The sequence below is a fragment of the Pelophylax lessonae genome (assembly GCF_965119305.1).
Source record: "Pelophylax lessonae genome assembly, chromosome: 1".
Classification (NCBI taxonomy): Eukaryota; Metazoa; Chordata; class Amphibia; order Anura; family Ranidae; genus Pelophylax; species Pelophylax lessonae.
Window position 1 is genome coordinate 8,424,710 of NC_138768.1, and position 17,560 is coordinate 8,442,269.

The 17,560-nt window shown below is 45.0% G+C and overlaps 1 protein-coding gene across 1 annotated transcript in view; it reads right to left on the reverse strand.

The window, feature by feature from the left end:
• LOC309559481 (vomeronasal type-2 receptor 26-like) overlaps window positions 1–17,000 on the reverse strand; it is a 45,677-nt gene extending 28,677 nt beyond the window's left edge. The window contains exon 1 of the mRNA XM_082262755.1: window positions 16,912–17,000. Within this exon, the coding sequence (XP_082118881.1) occupies window positions 16,912–16,959 (48 nt within the window). The 5' untranslated portion in view covers window positions 16,960–17,000. The remainder of the gene's footprint in view (window positions 1–16,911) is intronic.
• Window positions 17,001–17,560: the final 560 nt, after the last annotated feature.

Consider the following 17,560-nt stretch of genomic DNA (forward strand, 5'->3'; position numbering starts at 1 on the left):
CCCAAATCCATACAAGACCCTTATCTGAGCATGCAGACTGGCAGCCTGACAGCCTAGTAGCCTGGCAGGCCATACCAGGCCACATGCCCTCAACATGGGGGAGTGGGTAAAGGACCTGTACTGGGTGGCAACGTACTTAGACCCCCAGTACAAACAAAACATGGTGGAAATGTTACCACCATCACAGAGGGCTGTCAGAATGCAGCACTTCCAGGCCTTGCTTCGGGATATGCTGCATTCTGCTTTTCCGTGCGCTGACAGAGGAATTTCCACTCACAGAGAGACAGTTGCGGGTAGCAATCCAACAGCGCCTGCAAGAAGAGGGCATTTTGAAGATGTGTTGGTCACTTCAGATATGAGATCCTTCTTTCAGCTGACCCATCCACAGCTGAGTTCCGGATCCAGCATCAGGGAACGCCTAGACAGACAGGTGTCCGATTACATCGGGTTAATGGCCGATGTGGACACTCTGAGGAGTGATGAACCCCTGGACTACTGGGTGGGCAGGCTTGACCTCTGGCCAGAGCTTGCACAATTTGCAATGGAACTGTTGGCTTGCCCCCCGTCCAGTGTCCTGTCCGAAAGGACGTTCAGCGCAGCAGGGGGGATTGCGACCGATAAGCGCACTTGCCTAGCTCACGACAGTGTAGACTACCTCAAATTTATAAAAATTAATGAGGTATGGATCTCAGAGGAATTCAGCACATGTGGCCATTGACCAGTAGACCATGTTTCATTCAAATTCCTCATGACAGCCAACAAATATCCGCCACCACCCATAACAATTCATGGTCCTTGTCTTAGCTAAATACAGTGCCTTTTATGTCCGTTGAATGCCTAATTTTTGGGGCCTGTAATGGCCGACACTTATTTATCCTGTGAATGCCGAATGTACCTCCAGCCACAGAATACCAAGTTCTTTGCTGTCAGGTGAACGCCTGTGGGCTAATTTTTTGGGCCTGTACTGGCCGACACTTCTGTATCCTATAAATGCCTAATGTACCTCCAGCCACAGAATACCAAGTTCTTTGCTGTCAGGTGAACGCCTGTTGGCTAATTTTAAGAGCCTGTACTGGCCAACACTTACTTCTTTATCCTGTGAATGCCTCATTTTTCAGACAGGAATGGAAAAGCAATGGGTCTGTAAATGTTCCGCCAAATTGTGGAATGGATGCGGACCCATTTTACAGACATGTGAATGGACCCTATATGTATTTGACATGTATTTACCGGCTGCTGTCAGTTATGGCTGGAAAAAAAAAAAAGAAAACACTTTTTGGCTAAAAAAAAAAAATTATGGCAACTTTTCCAATAGCAATAATTCTGGTATGTCAGTGTCCATGTTGTGGGACTATGTGTGCACAGCTAGTAAGTATTCTGTGGCTGCAAATATGACCTGGAGGTTTTTAATGTTTGCCTGGCATTAAAGTGAATGGGGTCCACTGCGAACTTGCGGTTCGCGAACATTTGAGAAAGTTTGCGGATGGCGTTCGCAAACCGCCCCGTCCGATTTTCGTCCATCACTACTGATATGTTGCTCAGCAAATTTGTGATACGTGAGGAGATTGAGGGGGTGCATTGAGGAGTCAAGAGATAGATCTGGTTTTTGGCAGAATAGAGATGGCATTGGAAGCCATGGGAGGTTATTAACTGGCCCAGTTAAGAGGTATAGAGAGAGAATAAGAGGGGCCCAAGGATGGAGCCTTGGAACACCCCAACAGAAAGAGGAAGAGGTGCGGAGGAGATGATGGAAAGAGCAGAGTCACGGAGGCCGAGGGAGTGGAGTTTATTGAGGAAGAATGGGTGGTCAACTGTGTCAAAGGCAGCAGAAAGGTCCAAAAGTATGAGTATGGAGTACCGGCTGTTGATTTTAGCATTTAGTAGGTCATTGGTGAGTTTTAGTAGGGCAGTTTCAGTAGAATGTTGTAGGCGGAAGCCGGACTGTAGGAGATTGAGAAGATTGTTGTCAGTGAGGTAGCAACTCATAAGGTTGTGGACACAGCGTTTAAGAAGCTTAGAGGCAAATAGGAGCAGGGAGATGGGTCTTAAGTTAATTCAAACAGGTGGGGTCAATTGAGGGTTTTTTTTAAGCATAAGTGTAACCAGTGCATGTTTGAGTGGGGAGGGAAAGGTACACATGTTACAAGGAGAAATAATTGTTGGATAAACCACTTAATTAGGTAACCCTCCAATCCCGGTATATGAATAAATAAAATATGGGTAACGCGAAGTCCAAGCCACAATGGTGGGAGGGCCCCCGCTATTCCAATAAAAGAGTGGGATAATAAGGAGGGTTACCAACTCGGTGAGTTAAGGTTCAGAATAAACTATAAATACAGTTAATTATAACATCCATTTTATTAAAGTAGATAAAAGATTAACACCATTAAAAAGTTTTGGACTGAAGGCAATCCAAATCTAACACAGTATATAATGTAAACATTGTAGTCACAACCAGATAGGGACGGGACTGACGCGTTTCGCAATCTAGCTTTTTCAAAGACCACTTTTGACATCCCAGGTGGACTATTACAAAAAGAAAATATAACAATTAGAACAAAGTAGATACACAGTTTATAAACAGTACATTAGGTTTTTATATATAAAGATCATTTGAAAAAAGTTTTATGCTCACCAAGTTACATAGAAATTTATTTGGGGAAGACTGTGAACTCCAGACACTGATCGCCCTACCGATGCCACAGGCAGCCCAAGAGAGCCACATAAAGGAGGCTGTCGTACCTAGATAGACCAGAAGGACAATTTCCAGGGACTAACCTGGAAAGGTGCTGGAGGAGAGGGAGAAGTTGAAGATGTGGGTTAGAGAGTTTAGGATAGAGTAGGAAGATGGCCGCAGTAATTGTGAGGGGACAGGGTCCAGCGAACAGGTGGTGAGGTGGGCGGTGGAGTTTGGCAACTTCCTCGGTGGTAACAGAGTCGAAGGAGGGAAGTATTGAGTGTGGTGTTGGACCTGGTGTGTTGGTTGGGGAGAAAGCTGGACGCTGGACATCTCATCATGAATTGAGTTGATTTTGTTTTTGAAATTATTGGCAATCTCCTGGGCAGTAAGCAAGTTGGTGGGTGGAGGCAGTGGGGGGTGAAGTAAGGAATTAAAGGTAGAAAAGAGTTCACAATGTTTGGATGAGATGATTTTGATGAGAGTGTTATAGTAAGGTTGCCCTAATATCCATACCAGTCCCTTAGCAGAGCATGCAGCCTGGTTGGCCAGAAAAAGAGAACGATGAGTGTGTGCTCCCCTCTGGAAACATATCAGGCCACATGCCCTCAACATGGGGAGAAAATATTCCCAAGGGGACCCTCTGGTAAAGCACCTTTTCCCCATGTTGATGAGGACAAGGGTATGTTCCCTATATCCCTGAAATATCAAATATGACTAAAAGCTGTGCTACAAATTTGGAGGATATATCTGCCTAGTCTCTGAAAACGACACATTTTATTTCCTCTTGTATATCCCACCTTCTCCTCTCCATAGTGCTCCGTGTCCTCTCCTCGTGTATTTTTTCCGCCTTCTCCTCTCCATAGTGCCCCGTGTCCTCTCCTCGTGTATATCCCACCCTCTGCTCTCCATAGTGCCCCGTGTCCTCTCCTCGTGTATATCCCACCTTCTCCTCTCCATAGTGCCCACCTTCTCCTCTCCTCTACAAAATCTGCTTAATCTCTGATCCCTGAAATTTCATGCTAGAAAAAAGTGTACATACTGTCTATCAAATCAGTACTTTTTTGTCATCAGTCTTTCATGGAGTGCTGAGGACATGTTATAAGGACATCCTGAACTTCTCAATTCCACCATTGGATGTTTTATTAATATTCTGCTGATTTCACCACTGCTATTTCCTGTAATAATTATATTCCATGTTTATAGGCATGCACACCCTAATCATCCCCTATGGTGCAGGTTCCCTCCGTTTAGACCCCTTACATTTTACCAAAACCCCCTAACAGGGGCCCAAAAAAATGTAAAAAATAATAAAAAATAAAATAGTAAAAATAAAAACTACTGGTGCAGTCTCCTGCTTTACTGACACCAATCTCTACCCTACTGACACCGTCCATTGCTCTGACACTGTCAGTATATATACACATGCACACACATATGAGTTTGATCTTTAGGGTACACACCCTGATGCAATAAGCTGTGCAAACCTATGTCCATGAAATCTGTGTCAGAGATTTACAGTTCCCGGTATGTCCTTGGACAACTTTCTTCCATAACACATGCATACACACACAGAAAATAAATAAAAAAACTTTATGTACACCAGTTTTTACAATCAGAAACCTTCAATGGCTCCAAAAATGACCCCATTCATGGAGAGGCACATTGGCTAGCACATCTTAAACCACGACTAGAAAATCTCTATAAATCTGAATTTCGAACCTCCTCATCAAACAATAAAAAAAGAAAATAAAGTGATTTCTTACTTTGCCTCTTCTCCAGAATAATGGATGACTCATATTGGGAAATGGTCCAGGCACATAATCTGGCCCTTGTATAGTGGAAATTGTTCTAAATGAAGAACGTCCATTATTAAAAATAGTCCAGCTTTGTAAAATAAGATCGGTTGGAACTTCTTTTCTCTCATTAAAGTAGATCTCGCCATCATCTGGGTCGGTGTAATGAACATTTCTCACATATTTGTGAAGCTTTTCATAGAAGACAGAAGAACACACATTACTATATACAGATATAAGAGTTCTGCAATTATAGTTTGCCTAAAAACAAAAATACAAAATATGATGGAGTTATATTCCAGCTACTAGGCGGTCTTTCTATAAATGTGAATAGGAATGAATGAATCAGAAGAATCCCATCAATCCAAGAGAGACAAAAATATCTGGTAACGGCACATCAAAGACATCATTCCCTATAGGAGATTGCATTGTCATATATCTCACATAATGAGCCTGTGGCTCTGCAATTATTCCTTGTATACTCTCACAGCTGTGCGTCTGTGGGTCATCCTAAATGAGGATCTTCAGTCACTGTCTCCGTTGACGTCCGCTTTAGGAGGAAACGCGTCAGGGAGGAGCGCCGCATCATCATCACTCATCACCGCGGACCGCGCTGCAGGCGGCCGTGGTCATCCCCTCTTTGGTCCAGTCCCGAGGTGATATTAAAAGACGCTATATGTAAGTGCACCCTGTATTTTTTTATTAAATGGTTGGAAGGTACTGCACTATTGTCCGGTCTTTATTTTTATGAGAAATCCTGAGGACACATTTATTGGCACCAGAGTGGATCCATCCAGACCTAGGCGGCCCAGGAAGGACTATATTTAGCATCAGGAGAGTTTGTGATCAGCCCTATGCCATTTATCATCCGGTAAGAGGCTCATCCTCCCTTTGAGTGGTGTTTTTCCAGCACATATCCTCACTTGGGCATTTTCCTTTATCTGGATCCTAAACGCCCTTAAGATTTCTACCCTCTGGTAAGGGGCCAGTCCAGACATGGTGGTGGGATCACCTGCACCTAAGTTGCTGTGAATTAGACACCTGGAAGTCACCGTATATATCACATGATATCACGGACATTGTTCTGGACTTTATGCACCTTATCTTATTTAGACCCCGTTCACACTGGGGGGGGCTGTCAGGCGACCTGGTCGTCTGATAGGTCGCCGTAGGTCGCCTGCCATAGAGAAGCTGTGGACCCGTTCTAATAGGAGTGACACAAGTCGCTCCGACTTAGAAAAAGGGTCCGGAGCTTCTTTGGGGCGACCAGGAGCGACCTGCATTGACTTCAATGTTATGAAGTCCGTGCCGGCCGCTCCGAGGTCACAGTGCGAGCTGCGCGTCGCGACCTGTGAGGTCGCCCCGGCAAGTCGGATCGCCCCAGTGTGAACGGGGTATTACACTTTAGAGTTTTTTTGCCACTTTATATTAGTGTACGTTTTTCAAAATTTTACATTGTGTATTCACTTTTCGTTCTTTAGAATGTGTATTAGCTTCATCATCCATTATTCACTGTGAGAGGTGTTTTATTAGTTTTGTGACTAATTTATTTTGATATCACTTGATTGGTTCACCCCAACCTGAGTGGTTGACACTCATGAGTTTAGCGCATCTGCTTTTTTATTTATAGAATAATTAAAAGTCAGCAGCCACAAAAACTGTAGCTGTTGATTTATAATAAACAGACAATCACCAGTGCCAGGATCCAGCAATGTCCTCACCCGTGCCGGTTTCTTTACCAGTCTTTGGACCCCAGCACCAGCATATTAACTCTGGGCAGCTGGCTGCGAATGTTTGTGGCTTCACAACCAGCTGCCCACTGTACTTTGTGAATGGTCCCGTAGTCTTCTCTGACCTGTGATGTGTCCTAGAAGACTTTGGGGAGGGAGGGGGGAGGAGAACTTCCATTCAAAGCACCTAATCAAAACCAGGTCCAGTACTTGCTCTCTACCAAAAAAGTGTAAAATATATTAGAAGGGGGGGGGGAGTGGAACTTACCCTTTTGGGTGAAGTTCTGCTTTAAATACAGAGATACCTTCAGATTACTCTCACCCACCAGGTCGGCCCTAGGAAGTCTTTGACTCACCAACCCCATCAGAGATGTCCAGGGACTTCACATCAGACATGCTAGGGGAGATACAGTAACAGAGTTTCCTCCGTGGTCACCCCTTCCACACTTACCTCAGAATTGTGTCTGCATTCAAGGCAACAATAAACTTCACATTCACATTTTCATTGTCAGTGCTAAGCCTCTCATTTGCCCCAGCATCTTTAACTCTTACCTGCCCATTATACAGTGTGTTGTAAAGAGGAAGTCTCTCTCATGACTGCTGAGAAGCATAGGCTCATTTATGAGCAGCTAATAAACCCATACCTTGCCCCCCAGAAAGACACAGACGCTGATAAAGTTGGAAATAGGGCAAGGCCACAGCTTTATTGAACTTTGCAAAAGTAACAACTTTCCAAATGTACCAAACAGTGCCAGTCACGGTTATACTGTGAGCACCCAACAATGCCAGTCACAGTTCTACCGCGAGCACCCATAAAACATAAACTTACATAGTCTAAGAGGCCTGTCCTTACCATCAGTGCCAGACAGACGTTAGACTGACCCCAGAATTTAACTTGAGGGCATAGCCCATAAAGCTACATCAATTGCAAGGTCAAAACCGCCAATAAAGCTGCAACAAAACATCACAATGGGCGGGGTAGACAACTCTTGTAATAGCTGAATCTCCTCAGAGCAGTTGGATGTGCCCCAGCGTAGCCTTTTCCAAGGGTTCAGGCTCCACCCAGTCACCTCTTTGTAGCCAATCCCAAGGGAGCTACTTAACTTCTTCTCTTTTAGGTTCACACCCACAGTGATGCCATGCTTCCAGCAGTCAAGGCTCCCTTTCCCTAAAGGAGGTTCAAGGGGCCTTCAAAATCAACAGCAGTTCTCCCAACTGTGATCACTTCCACCCCACTCTTTAGTCATTGTATTTAGACTCTTTAGTCCCCACTCCCAACCAGTCTCTTTAGTCATTGTATTTGCCGTCCAAATACTCATTTCATCAAAGATAGTCTTACCCATCACCACATTAACTGTCTCAATCTTCATGTCTAAGGATAACACTAGGAAGTGGGTGAGATAGGAGGATAAAGTTGGGGGAGAAGGGGAGCAGATGCTCAAAATGAATCTGTCATTTGAATAAGAGAGAACCTGATATATTTTTATTCTATAATGACAAGTAGCAGAAGGGGGATGAGGTAAAAAAAGAAAAACAAACTAAGGGTATGGGAGAAGCGGAGCAGTGATTTTTGTTATCAGAAAAAAAAAATAAGGGAATATTAAGAGGAGGGCTAGCTTGGGAGTAAAGGAGATGGTAAATGTGGTGACCTGAGTATGTACTGTATATGGGCAATCTTATCCCAAAAAGGTTTAAGCAAGTGACATTCCCACCAGATGTGAGCTAGTTTAGCCAGTGCCAGTGCCAGTGGTGGATTGGCAGCACCAGCTGTACTATCCATGCATAGTTTACCATAAGCAAAAGCCCATGAGTATAGTTTTTCTGAGAGTGTGAGGTGTAATTCTTTCTCCCATTCTACTAAGGAAGAAAAGTTTCCCAATTGGGTTGTGTGAGAATAACTTTGCATACAGAAAATATTTAGGTTGAACCATCACATTCACAGTCCGCAGTTCAAATCCTTTGAAAAATTCAACCCGGCAGGATGCGTCAGACATATGTGGAGACCGGAAGTGCTGGGTCGGATATCTTGGAATTGGGCTTTGGGTGGTTTTGCAGTTTTTCCTACATATGTAAGCACATAGACATTTTTCAGCAAGGCCAGTTCTTGCTTTCATCAAGACTACCTCTAGAAGGTTACAGGGCGAGGGCAACAACACCCAAATACCAATTTTTCGCAACTGTGTGACAGGGGCAAACAATTTCAATTTTTTACAGCAGGGCCACTTCTTGCTTTTATGAACACTAACTCTAGAAGGTTACAGGGCGAGGGAACCAACAACACCCAAAGTCAATTTTCTCTGCAACTGTTATAAAGGGGCATAAAAATTCAACTTTTTAACCACAAGGCCAATTCTTGCTTTCCTCAAGACTACCTCTAGAAGGTTATGGGGTGAGGGCACCAACAAAACCCGAAGACCAATTTTTTTGCAACTGTGAGACAGGGGTGTCAAATTTAAATTTTTACAGCAAGGCCAATTCTTGCTTTCATCAAGACTACCTCTAAAAAGTTACAGGATGAAGGCACCAACAAAACCCAAAGACAATTTTTTTTCACAACTGTGTCAAAGGGGTGTTAAAACTACATTTTTTACAGCAAGGCCAATTCTTGGTTTCATCCTCTAGAAGGCTATAGGGGGGGCACCAACAACACTCAAAGACCAATTTTTCTACACACCTGTTTGACAGGGGCGTCAAATTAAATTTTTTTTACAGCAGAGCCAATTCTTGCTTTCATCAAATCTACCTCTAGAAGGTGACAGGGTGAGGGCACCAACAGCACCCAAAGACCATTTTTTCTGCAACTGTTGGAAAGAGGCATAACATTTCAATTTTTTTAACACAAGGCCAATTCTTGCTTTCCTCTAGACTACCTCTAGAAGATTATTGGGTGAGGGCACCAATAAAACCCAAGGACCATTTTTTTTGCAACTGTGTGACAGGGGTGTCAAATTAACATTTTTACAGCAAGGCCAACTCTTGCTTTCATCAAGACTACCTCTAGAAGGTGACGGGGTGAAGGCACCAACAACACCCAAAGATAATTTTTTTCTGCAACTGTTTGGCATGGGCGTCAAATTTTAATGATTTAACAGCAAGGCCAATACTTGATTTCATTAAGATTACATGTATAGGGTAATGATGTGAAGCCACCACCGACACCCAAAGCCAAAATTAAATTTTTTTTACAGCAGAGCCAAATCTTGCTGTCATCAAATCTACCTCTAGAAGGTTACAGGGTGAGGGCACCAACAACACCCAAAGACCATTCTTTCTGCAACTGTTTGAAAGGGAAATAAAATTTAATTTTTTTTACCACAAGAACACCTCTAGAAGGTTAAGGCTGACGTCAGTAATTTATTCACTGCATCTGAGCAGTGGATTATGGGCGCTGTTGACATCAGAGCCCTATAAAAGAGCTGTCAAACTCATATAGAAGTTAGTTAGGCAGAGAGAGTATTAGGTTAATCAGCTGGCTCGTGGCGTAGCTAGTAGAATAACAGGCTAGCAAATGAGAGATTGGAGGTTTGAATACCCTGGCCAGTGGGAGATCAATATTAATTAAGGATTTTAATTAAAACATAGTAATTTATTCACTGCACCTGGGCAGTGGATTATGGGGCGCTGGTGACATCAGAGCCCTATAAAAGAGCTGTCAAATTCAGATAGAAGTTAGTTAGGCAGAGAGAGTCTTAGGTTAATCAGCTGGATTGGTGATGTAGCTGGTAAAATAACAGGCTTGCAAGTTAGAGGCTATGGGTTTGAATCTCCCCTGGCCAGCAGGTGATTAATAGTCACTTACATTTAAGCATTTAAAATGAGGACTTGTGATTGTTTGTATGGAGATGTTCTGGTGTGAACCGAACAGGGGGTGTTCAGCTCATCGCTATTCACATATAGTATCTCACAAAAGTGAGTACACCCCTCACATTTTTTGTAAATATTTTATTCTATCTTTTCAGGACACTTTGCTACAATGTAAAGTAGTGAGTATACAGCTTGTATAACAGTGTCAATTTGCTGTCCCCTCAAAATAACTCAACACACAGCCATTAATGTTTAAACTGCTGGCAACAAAAGTGAGTACACCCCTAAGTGGAAATGTCCAAACTCGACCCAAAGTGTCAATATTTTGTGTGGCCACCATTATTTTCCAGCATTGCCTTAACCATCTTGGGCATGGAATTCACCAGAGCTTCACAGGTTGCCACTGGAGTCCTCTTCCACTCCTCCATGATGACATCAAAGAGCTGGTGGATGTTAGAGACCTTGAGCTTCTCCACTTTCGGTTTCAGGGTGCCCCACAGATGCTCAATAGGGTTTAGGTCTGGAGACATGCTTGGCCAGTTCATCACCTTTACCCTCAGCTTCTTTAGCAAGGCAGTGGTCGTCTTGGAGGTGTTTGGGCTCGTTATCATGTTGGAATACTGACCTGCGGCCCAGTCTCCAAAGGGAAGGGATCATGCTCTGCTTCAGTATGTCACAGTACATGTTGGCATTCATAGTTAACTCAATGAACTGTAGCTCCCCAGTGCTGCCAGCACTCATGCAGCCCCAGACCATGACACTCCCACCACCATGCTTGACTGTAGGCAAGACACACTTGTCTTTGTACTCCTCACCTGGTTGCCGCCACACATGCTGGACACCATCTGAGCCAAATACGTTTCCGTTGGTCTCATCAGACCACAGGACATGGTTCCAGTAATCCATGTCCTCACTCTTCTTGTCTTCAGCAAACTGTTTGCAGGCTATCTTGTGCATTACCTTTAGAAGAGGCTTCCTTCTGGGACAACAGCCATGGAGACCAATTTGATGCAGGGTGCGGCGTATGGTCTAAGCAGTGACAGGCTGACCCACCATCCCCCCCCCGCCCCTCATATGTCTATTTCCCAAAGACAACCTCTGGATATGACGCTGAGTATGTGCACTCAACTTCTTTGGTCGACCATGGCGAGTCCTGTTCTGAGTGGAACCTGTCCTGTTAAATCACTGTATGGTCTTGGCCACCGTGCTGCAGCTCAGTTTCAGGGTCTTGGCGATCTTCTTATAGCCTAGGCCATCTTTTTGTAGAGCAACAATTCTTTTTTCAGATCCTCAGAGAGTTCTTTTCCATGAGGTGCTATGTTGAACTTCCAGTGACCAGTATGAGAGAGTGAGAGCGATAACACCAAATTTAACACACCTGTGAGTGTTACGTGTTAAGAGTATCAAAGAGGGCAGTATGTACAGGATAGAAGTGTGGAGGGTATGACAGTGGGCGGTATGTACAGGAGAGGAGTGTGGAGGGTATGACAGAGGGCAGTATGTACAGGAGAGGAGTGTGGAGGATATGACAGCAGGCAGTATGTACAGGAGAGGAGTGTGGAGGGTTTGACAGAGGGCAGTATGTACAGGAGAGAAGTGTGCAGGGTATGACAGAGGGCAGTATGTACAGGAGAGGAGTATGGAGGATATGACTTAGGGCAGTATGTACAAGAGAGAAGTGTGCAGGGTATGACAGAGGGCAGTATGTACAGGAGAGGAGTATGGAGGATATGACTTAGGGCAATATGTACAGGAGAGGAGTGTGGAGGGTATGACAGAGGGCAGTATGTACAGGAGAGGAGTGTGGAGTGTAGGACAGAGGGCAGTATGTACAGGAGAGGAGTGTGGAGGGTATGACAGTGGTCAGTATGTACAGGAGATGAGTGTGGGGGGTATGACAGTGGTCAGTATGTACAGGAGATGAGTGTGGGGGGATGACAGTGGTCAGTATGTACAGGAGCTGAGTGTGGAGGGTATGACAGTGGTCAGTATGTACAGGAGATGAGTGTGGGGGGGTATGACAGAGGGCAGTATGTACAGGAGAGGAGTGTGGAGGGTATGACAGAGGGCAGTATGTACAGGAGAGGAGTGTGGAGGATATGAAAGAGGGCAGTATGTACAGGAGAGGAGTGTGGAGGGTATGACAGAGGACAGTATGTACAGGAGAGGGGTGTGGATGATATGACAGAGGGCAGTATGTACAGGAGAGGAGTGTGGAGGGTATTACAGAGGGCAGTATGTACAGGAGAGGAGTGTGGAGGGTATGACAGATGGCAGTATGTACAGGAGAGGAGTGTGGAGGGTATGACAGAGGGTAGTATTTACAGGAGAGGAGTGTGGAGGGTATGACAGTGGGCAGTATGTACAGGAGAGGAGTGTGGAGGATATGAAAGAGGACAGTATGTACAGGGGAGGAGTGTGGAGGGTTTGACAGAGGGCAGTATGTACAGGAGAGAAATGTGGAGGGTATGACAGAGGGCAGTATGTACAGGAGAGGAGTATGGAGGTATGACAGAGGGCAGTATGTACAGGAGAGGAGTGTGGAGGGTTTGACAGAGGGCAGTATGTACAGGAGAGGAGTATGGAGGTATGACAGAGGGCAGTATGTACAGGAGATGAGTGTGGAGGGTATGACAGAGGGCAGTATGTACAGGAGATGAGTGTGGAGGGTATGACAGAGGGCAGTATGTACAGGAGAGGAGTGTGGAGGGTAGGACAGAGGGCAGTATGTACAGGAGAGGAGTGTGGAGGGTAGGACAGAGGGAAGTATGTAGAGGAGAGGGGTGTGGAGGGTATGACAGTGGGCAGTATGTACAGGAGAGGAGTGTGGAGGGTATGACAGAGGGCAGTATGTACAGGAGAGGAGTGTGGAGGGTAGGACAGTGGGCAGTATGTACAGGAGTGAAGTTTATTTATGGTAAGTATGTATGTGCAGTAGAGGAGTTTGTAGGATATAATAGAAGGTAGGCAGAAATGGGCTAAATTCAAAGCTAATTTTACTATCAGAGCTGAGGAAGCAGAAGGGAATTCCGATGGTATTTGTACTACCTGTAGGAAGGTGAAGAGTCTAGAGTTTGGGTGAGATGCCTGGAGAGGTAAAGTTCTGCTCTGTAGTGAAAACACTGATGTGGTCTTCCATGAAATGACATCTGTGGCCATTTTTTTGACAACCACAACTTTGTCATCACTGTAGTGCAGAGGGTGATGGGAAGAGCTATGATGGTGTCACATATTTCTAGATTTCTGTGATAATGGCAGCTGGGTTCCCAAATACCAGATTGTACTTGGCTCGGAGAACACATATGACTGCCAATGGTGACATCACATTCTTGTAAAAACTTAACTGGCCAATTAAAGACACACTGTTGTTCCCATCCCTCTATGACATGTTTCACCCTTACAGGCTTAGTCCTAGGGACAGGGGCAATAGGGAGAATGATCCTTACATACAGCACATAATCAATATGCATGCAATCTTTAAAGAGACACAACCTGAATAAACACTTCCATCTTTTGCAATTTTATTTTTGTAGAACAGACACAATCAGGAATGTATATAAACATAATCATACACAGATACATATCATAAATAAATATATAGAAAATCAAATCAAATTAATATAAGGCATGTGTCACAGAATTAGGAAGCTAGACTCCTGGCCACTGTCTGTGTGGAGCAATTCTTTTTGGTAGTCTCATCAACTCAAGCCATCTGTCTTTCACACAGCAGCCCATTGTCTGCTATGGGGATGTGTCACACTTTAATGCTGTCTATTGTTCTTTGGGATCTCGATGCCGGTGTGTCTGGCCTGGAATGAGATTCCTGAATGTTCAGGTGTTTAATTGTGTCATATATTGTTTGCCTGCTAGCATTCTGTGCATTCTGCCTAGGCTGATTTAAGTGCTCAGTTAATTGGTATGTTAATGATATCATGGTCAGCCCTACCTCGTTATCGTAGCTATTGTGTGATATTTTGTGTAAATATTTGACTGGCCAATGACATACTTCTCCAATGTATAAAAGTCTGTGAGTTGGTTTTAATAAATCAGTTCATTCTGGTTTGACCCCAAAACTTGTACTGTCTAGTTCTTGGGGTAACTATAGCCAGATTCACGGATCCCGTGTTCCAGATTTCTAAGGAAGCAGTCTTCTTGGCGGAGATACCCAGTCGGGGTGTCCTGTTCCGTCACATTTGGTGGCAGCGGTGGGATGCTTCCCGCAGTCTGGGACATCCAAACCTCCACCGGGATCCAAGATCGGGATAGCAGACTTTGGTGGCTACAACGGAGATATGGACCTGGCATCAGAGTTTGAGGGGGTGCTGCGGATTTCCCTTTCTGTATACCCCAGGACAATATCTGCAGATCAATACCTGGAGCTCAGGCAGCAGATTCGGGTGGGGCTCTGGCTTGGAGCCCTCCAGCTTGCTGGTATATACCAGGGAAAGTGCTTTCCAACCCCAGGGGAACAGGCCAGTGATCAACAGAAGTTGCGGATAGCATTCCTGGGAGAGCGGCCCCAGGAGCAATGGGTATCCGAGTTGGACAGGCTGGTCCAGCAGGAGATAGAGCTGGACAATCAATATCGGGCTCTGCAATGGCACGCAGAGCAGAAGTATTTAGGAGAGACATCAGAATGCTCTCCGGAGGGATATGACTTTGGTGGCCCTGGATTGCTGTGGGAGAGCCTTACAGATGTCTTTGTGTTTGGGGATGAAGGGGAACCTACCCTTGAGGACCTGCGAGAATACAGAGAGGCTATGCTCCGTCTCACAGGGGTCTCAGAGCTTGAACCTGATCTAGAACACTTGCTAAGGAAAGAACAGCATCTGGAAAGGGCATACAGGAAACTGCTAGAACACGTTCAGCAGCATGCCTATGAGTCGGCAGTGGAAACTCCGGAGATTGCTGTTCCCAAAGCTAAAGTGCTGACAACAGGGCAGAGCTCTGCTAGCCTCTGCCCAGCACCAGTAACTTCTTCTGGATTCCACAGAAAGGAGATGGTGAATCTCGATCCCCAGACACCACCAGAGACTGGGGATTCAATAGACTTTTCTATTGAGGAGGAACAACCCGGTGAGACTCTTGCAGAACAGCTCACTTCAGAGCATGGCGCTGTGGACCCCTGTATACAACAATCGGTGGCCCTGAAGGATGTGTGCAAGGTCACCGATGTTTCAATTTACTTCACAGTGGAAAAGCTGGAAGCTGGGCAGAACGCTACTGGCCTCTGCCCACAACAGTCTCTCCTTGGTTGGAGAGACAGTACAGACTGGGGGTACTGTGAAGACCCACCGATGGCTGGTGGAGATGGGACCGAGGTCTCTCTACCGGCCCTACAGGGAGGCTGGGCAGCCGGCCCAGGTCCCCAGCTACAGCAGTGTACTTTCCAGGGACAGGGAGACAACAGACCTGACCCCAATGGTGCAGATGGGACCGCGGTCTCTGCACCAGACCTACAGGGATGCTGGACGGCCGGTCCAGATCCCCCACCTACCCCGCAGGAATACAAAGAGGAGGAGGTAAGTGATCCCTCCTCTCTACAGCAGCCCCCCAACCAAAGTGTTCCGTCACAGCATGTAAAACATTTATGAATCTGTACTATTTGAATGTCAACATGGCATATACAACGCAATTACCAAATCCATCCATTCAAAGTCCATAAGTCCATCCATTCCAGTAATGTTATATGACAAAGTACAACCATCCAAGCCACTAATATGACACCACATGCATAGATTGCTCAATTAAGCAAGCTATAAAACACTGCCTCTCGCTTAGAGCAGTGTCAGTTCATTGCTGATCTTTGTTCCAGATAGTGCCTGTTTGACAGACTTTGTTCCTGTTTCCTGAGCGTGTGTTCCAGACTGACTCCGGCTTCCATCCTTACCTCCGCTCCTTGTTGTTACTGCGACCTTATCTTCATCCCATCTCCTGATCCTATCCGGACTCATGTCATTCAGTGACTACTGTTATTCCTGGACTTCCCTTCCCATTGTATTCCTGCCGGTCCTGCTTATTGGAGCACCTTTCCTGCCAAGCCCCCGTGCACAGATTCACAGGCCAGGTGGCTTTCTTACCTGGTCACCTTGGACTGTGGATATCTGCAAGGGTGAGCGTACATCTCTGCATTACAGACTCCAAAAAAGGTAAGCTCCGTGACAGGTTCTGAGTCATCTGGCATCCAAATGGATCCTCCAAAAAACAGAGAGTATGGCAGATGTAATATCAGTCAGCAGTACATGTGGCGACTCCCTAGTTTCATGTGTTTCTGACTGTTTTGTATGACATCTGTGCACTACAATTCCTGGCATCTGGTGATCAATCTATGCATGTGGTGTCATATTAGTGGCTTGGATGGTGGTGCTTTGTCATATAACATTACAGTTGGTTTTGCACAGAGCAGCCCGCATCCTCCTTTTTTCGGGTCCCTCTTCTGTGCTCCTGGCCCCTCCCTCTTGTCGAGTGCCCCCACAGCAACCAGCTTGCTATTGGGACACCCGAGCTGAGCTGCAGCTCCGTTTAGACATGGAGTCCCAGTTCGGCCCCGCCCCCACTCTCTCCTCATTGGCTAACTGACTTTGATTGACAGAAGCGGGAGCCAATGACGCCGCTGCTGTGTCTCAGCCAATCAGGAGGGAGAGTCATGCACTCGTGTACATCACTGGAGATAGAGATGGGGTTCAGGTATATATTGGGGGGGGGGGGCTGCTGCACAGAGAAGGTTTTTTATCTTAATGCATAGAATGCACCTTCTGCCATTACAACCGCTTTCAGGTGCTGTTTACAATTCTCTATTTGTCTAATAAATTATAAGAAGTCAGATATTGGGAGGTTATACTGCTCTTTTTTTTTTTTTTTCTTTGATATGTCATAGTAATATAACACTTATTATCCAACTTACTCTGTGCTGGAATCCATTTTGTTCAGATTTAGTTTTCTTCATGTACATTCCATGTAGAGCGTGGGCCAGAACATATACAGCCTTGTATATAAAGGAGGGTTGAGTTGTGTAGGAAGACAATAAGGATGAAACATCTCTTACACCTGAACAGGGTTGTACAGGAATATTATTGGAAAACCCAAAATATAAATTTTTGTCTGCATTTGGGGAAAGGCAGTAATACCAAAAAACCCAAATATCTTCCAGTATGGGGTCACTTAGACAGCTGAAGAAGTTGACACCATCGGTATAAACATCCATGTTGAGTTTTTTTTCTCGTGGCCACACAAATATGAAGCTATAGTTAAGTGATGTATACTTCAATAAATCTAAATCAGTTAACTTAACCCATGATGGTGGGAAAATGAATGTCATATTTTCTGCAGCCCAGTATAAACGAAAAACAAAGTTATAAAAGTGGTTTTCGGTAGTTCCGCACATTATGACAACCTTAGCTGTTGAATTATTTATAAATATCGATGTGTAACGATCATTAACTGTATTTTGATTGAGTTGAATGATATAATCTGTGCAGATCCCATGTTCTCTCATCATCTTACTCAGTTCTTGGGACTCCTCTTCACCGCTGCCATCTGCTGATGTTATGATA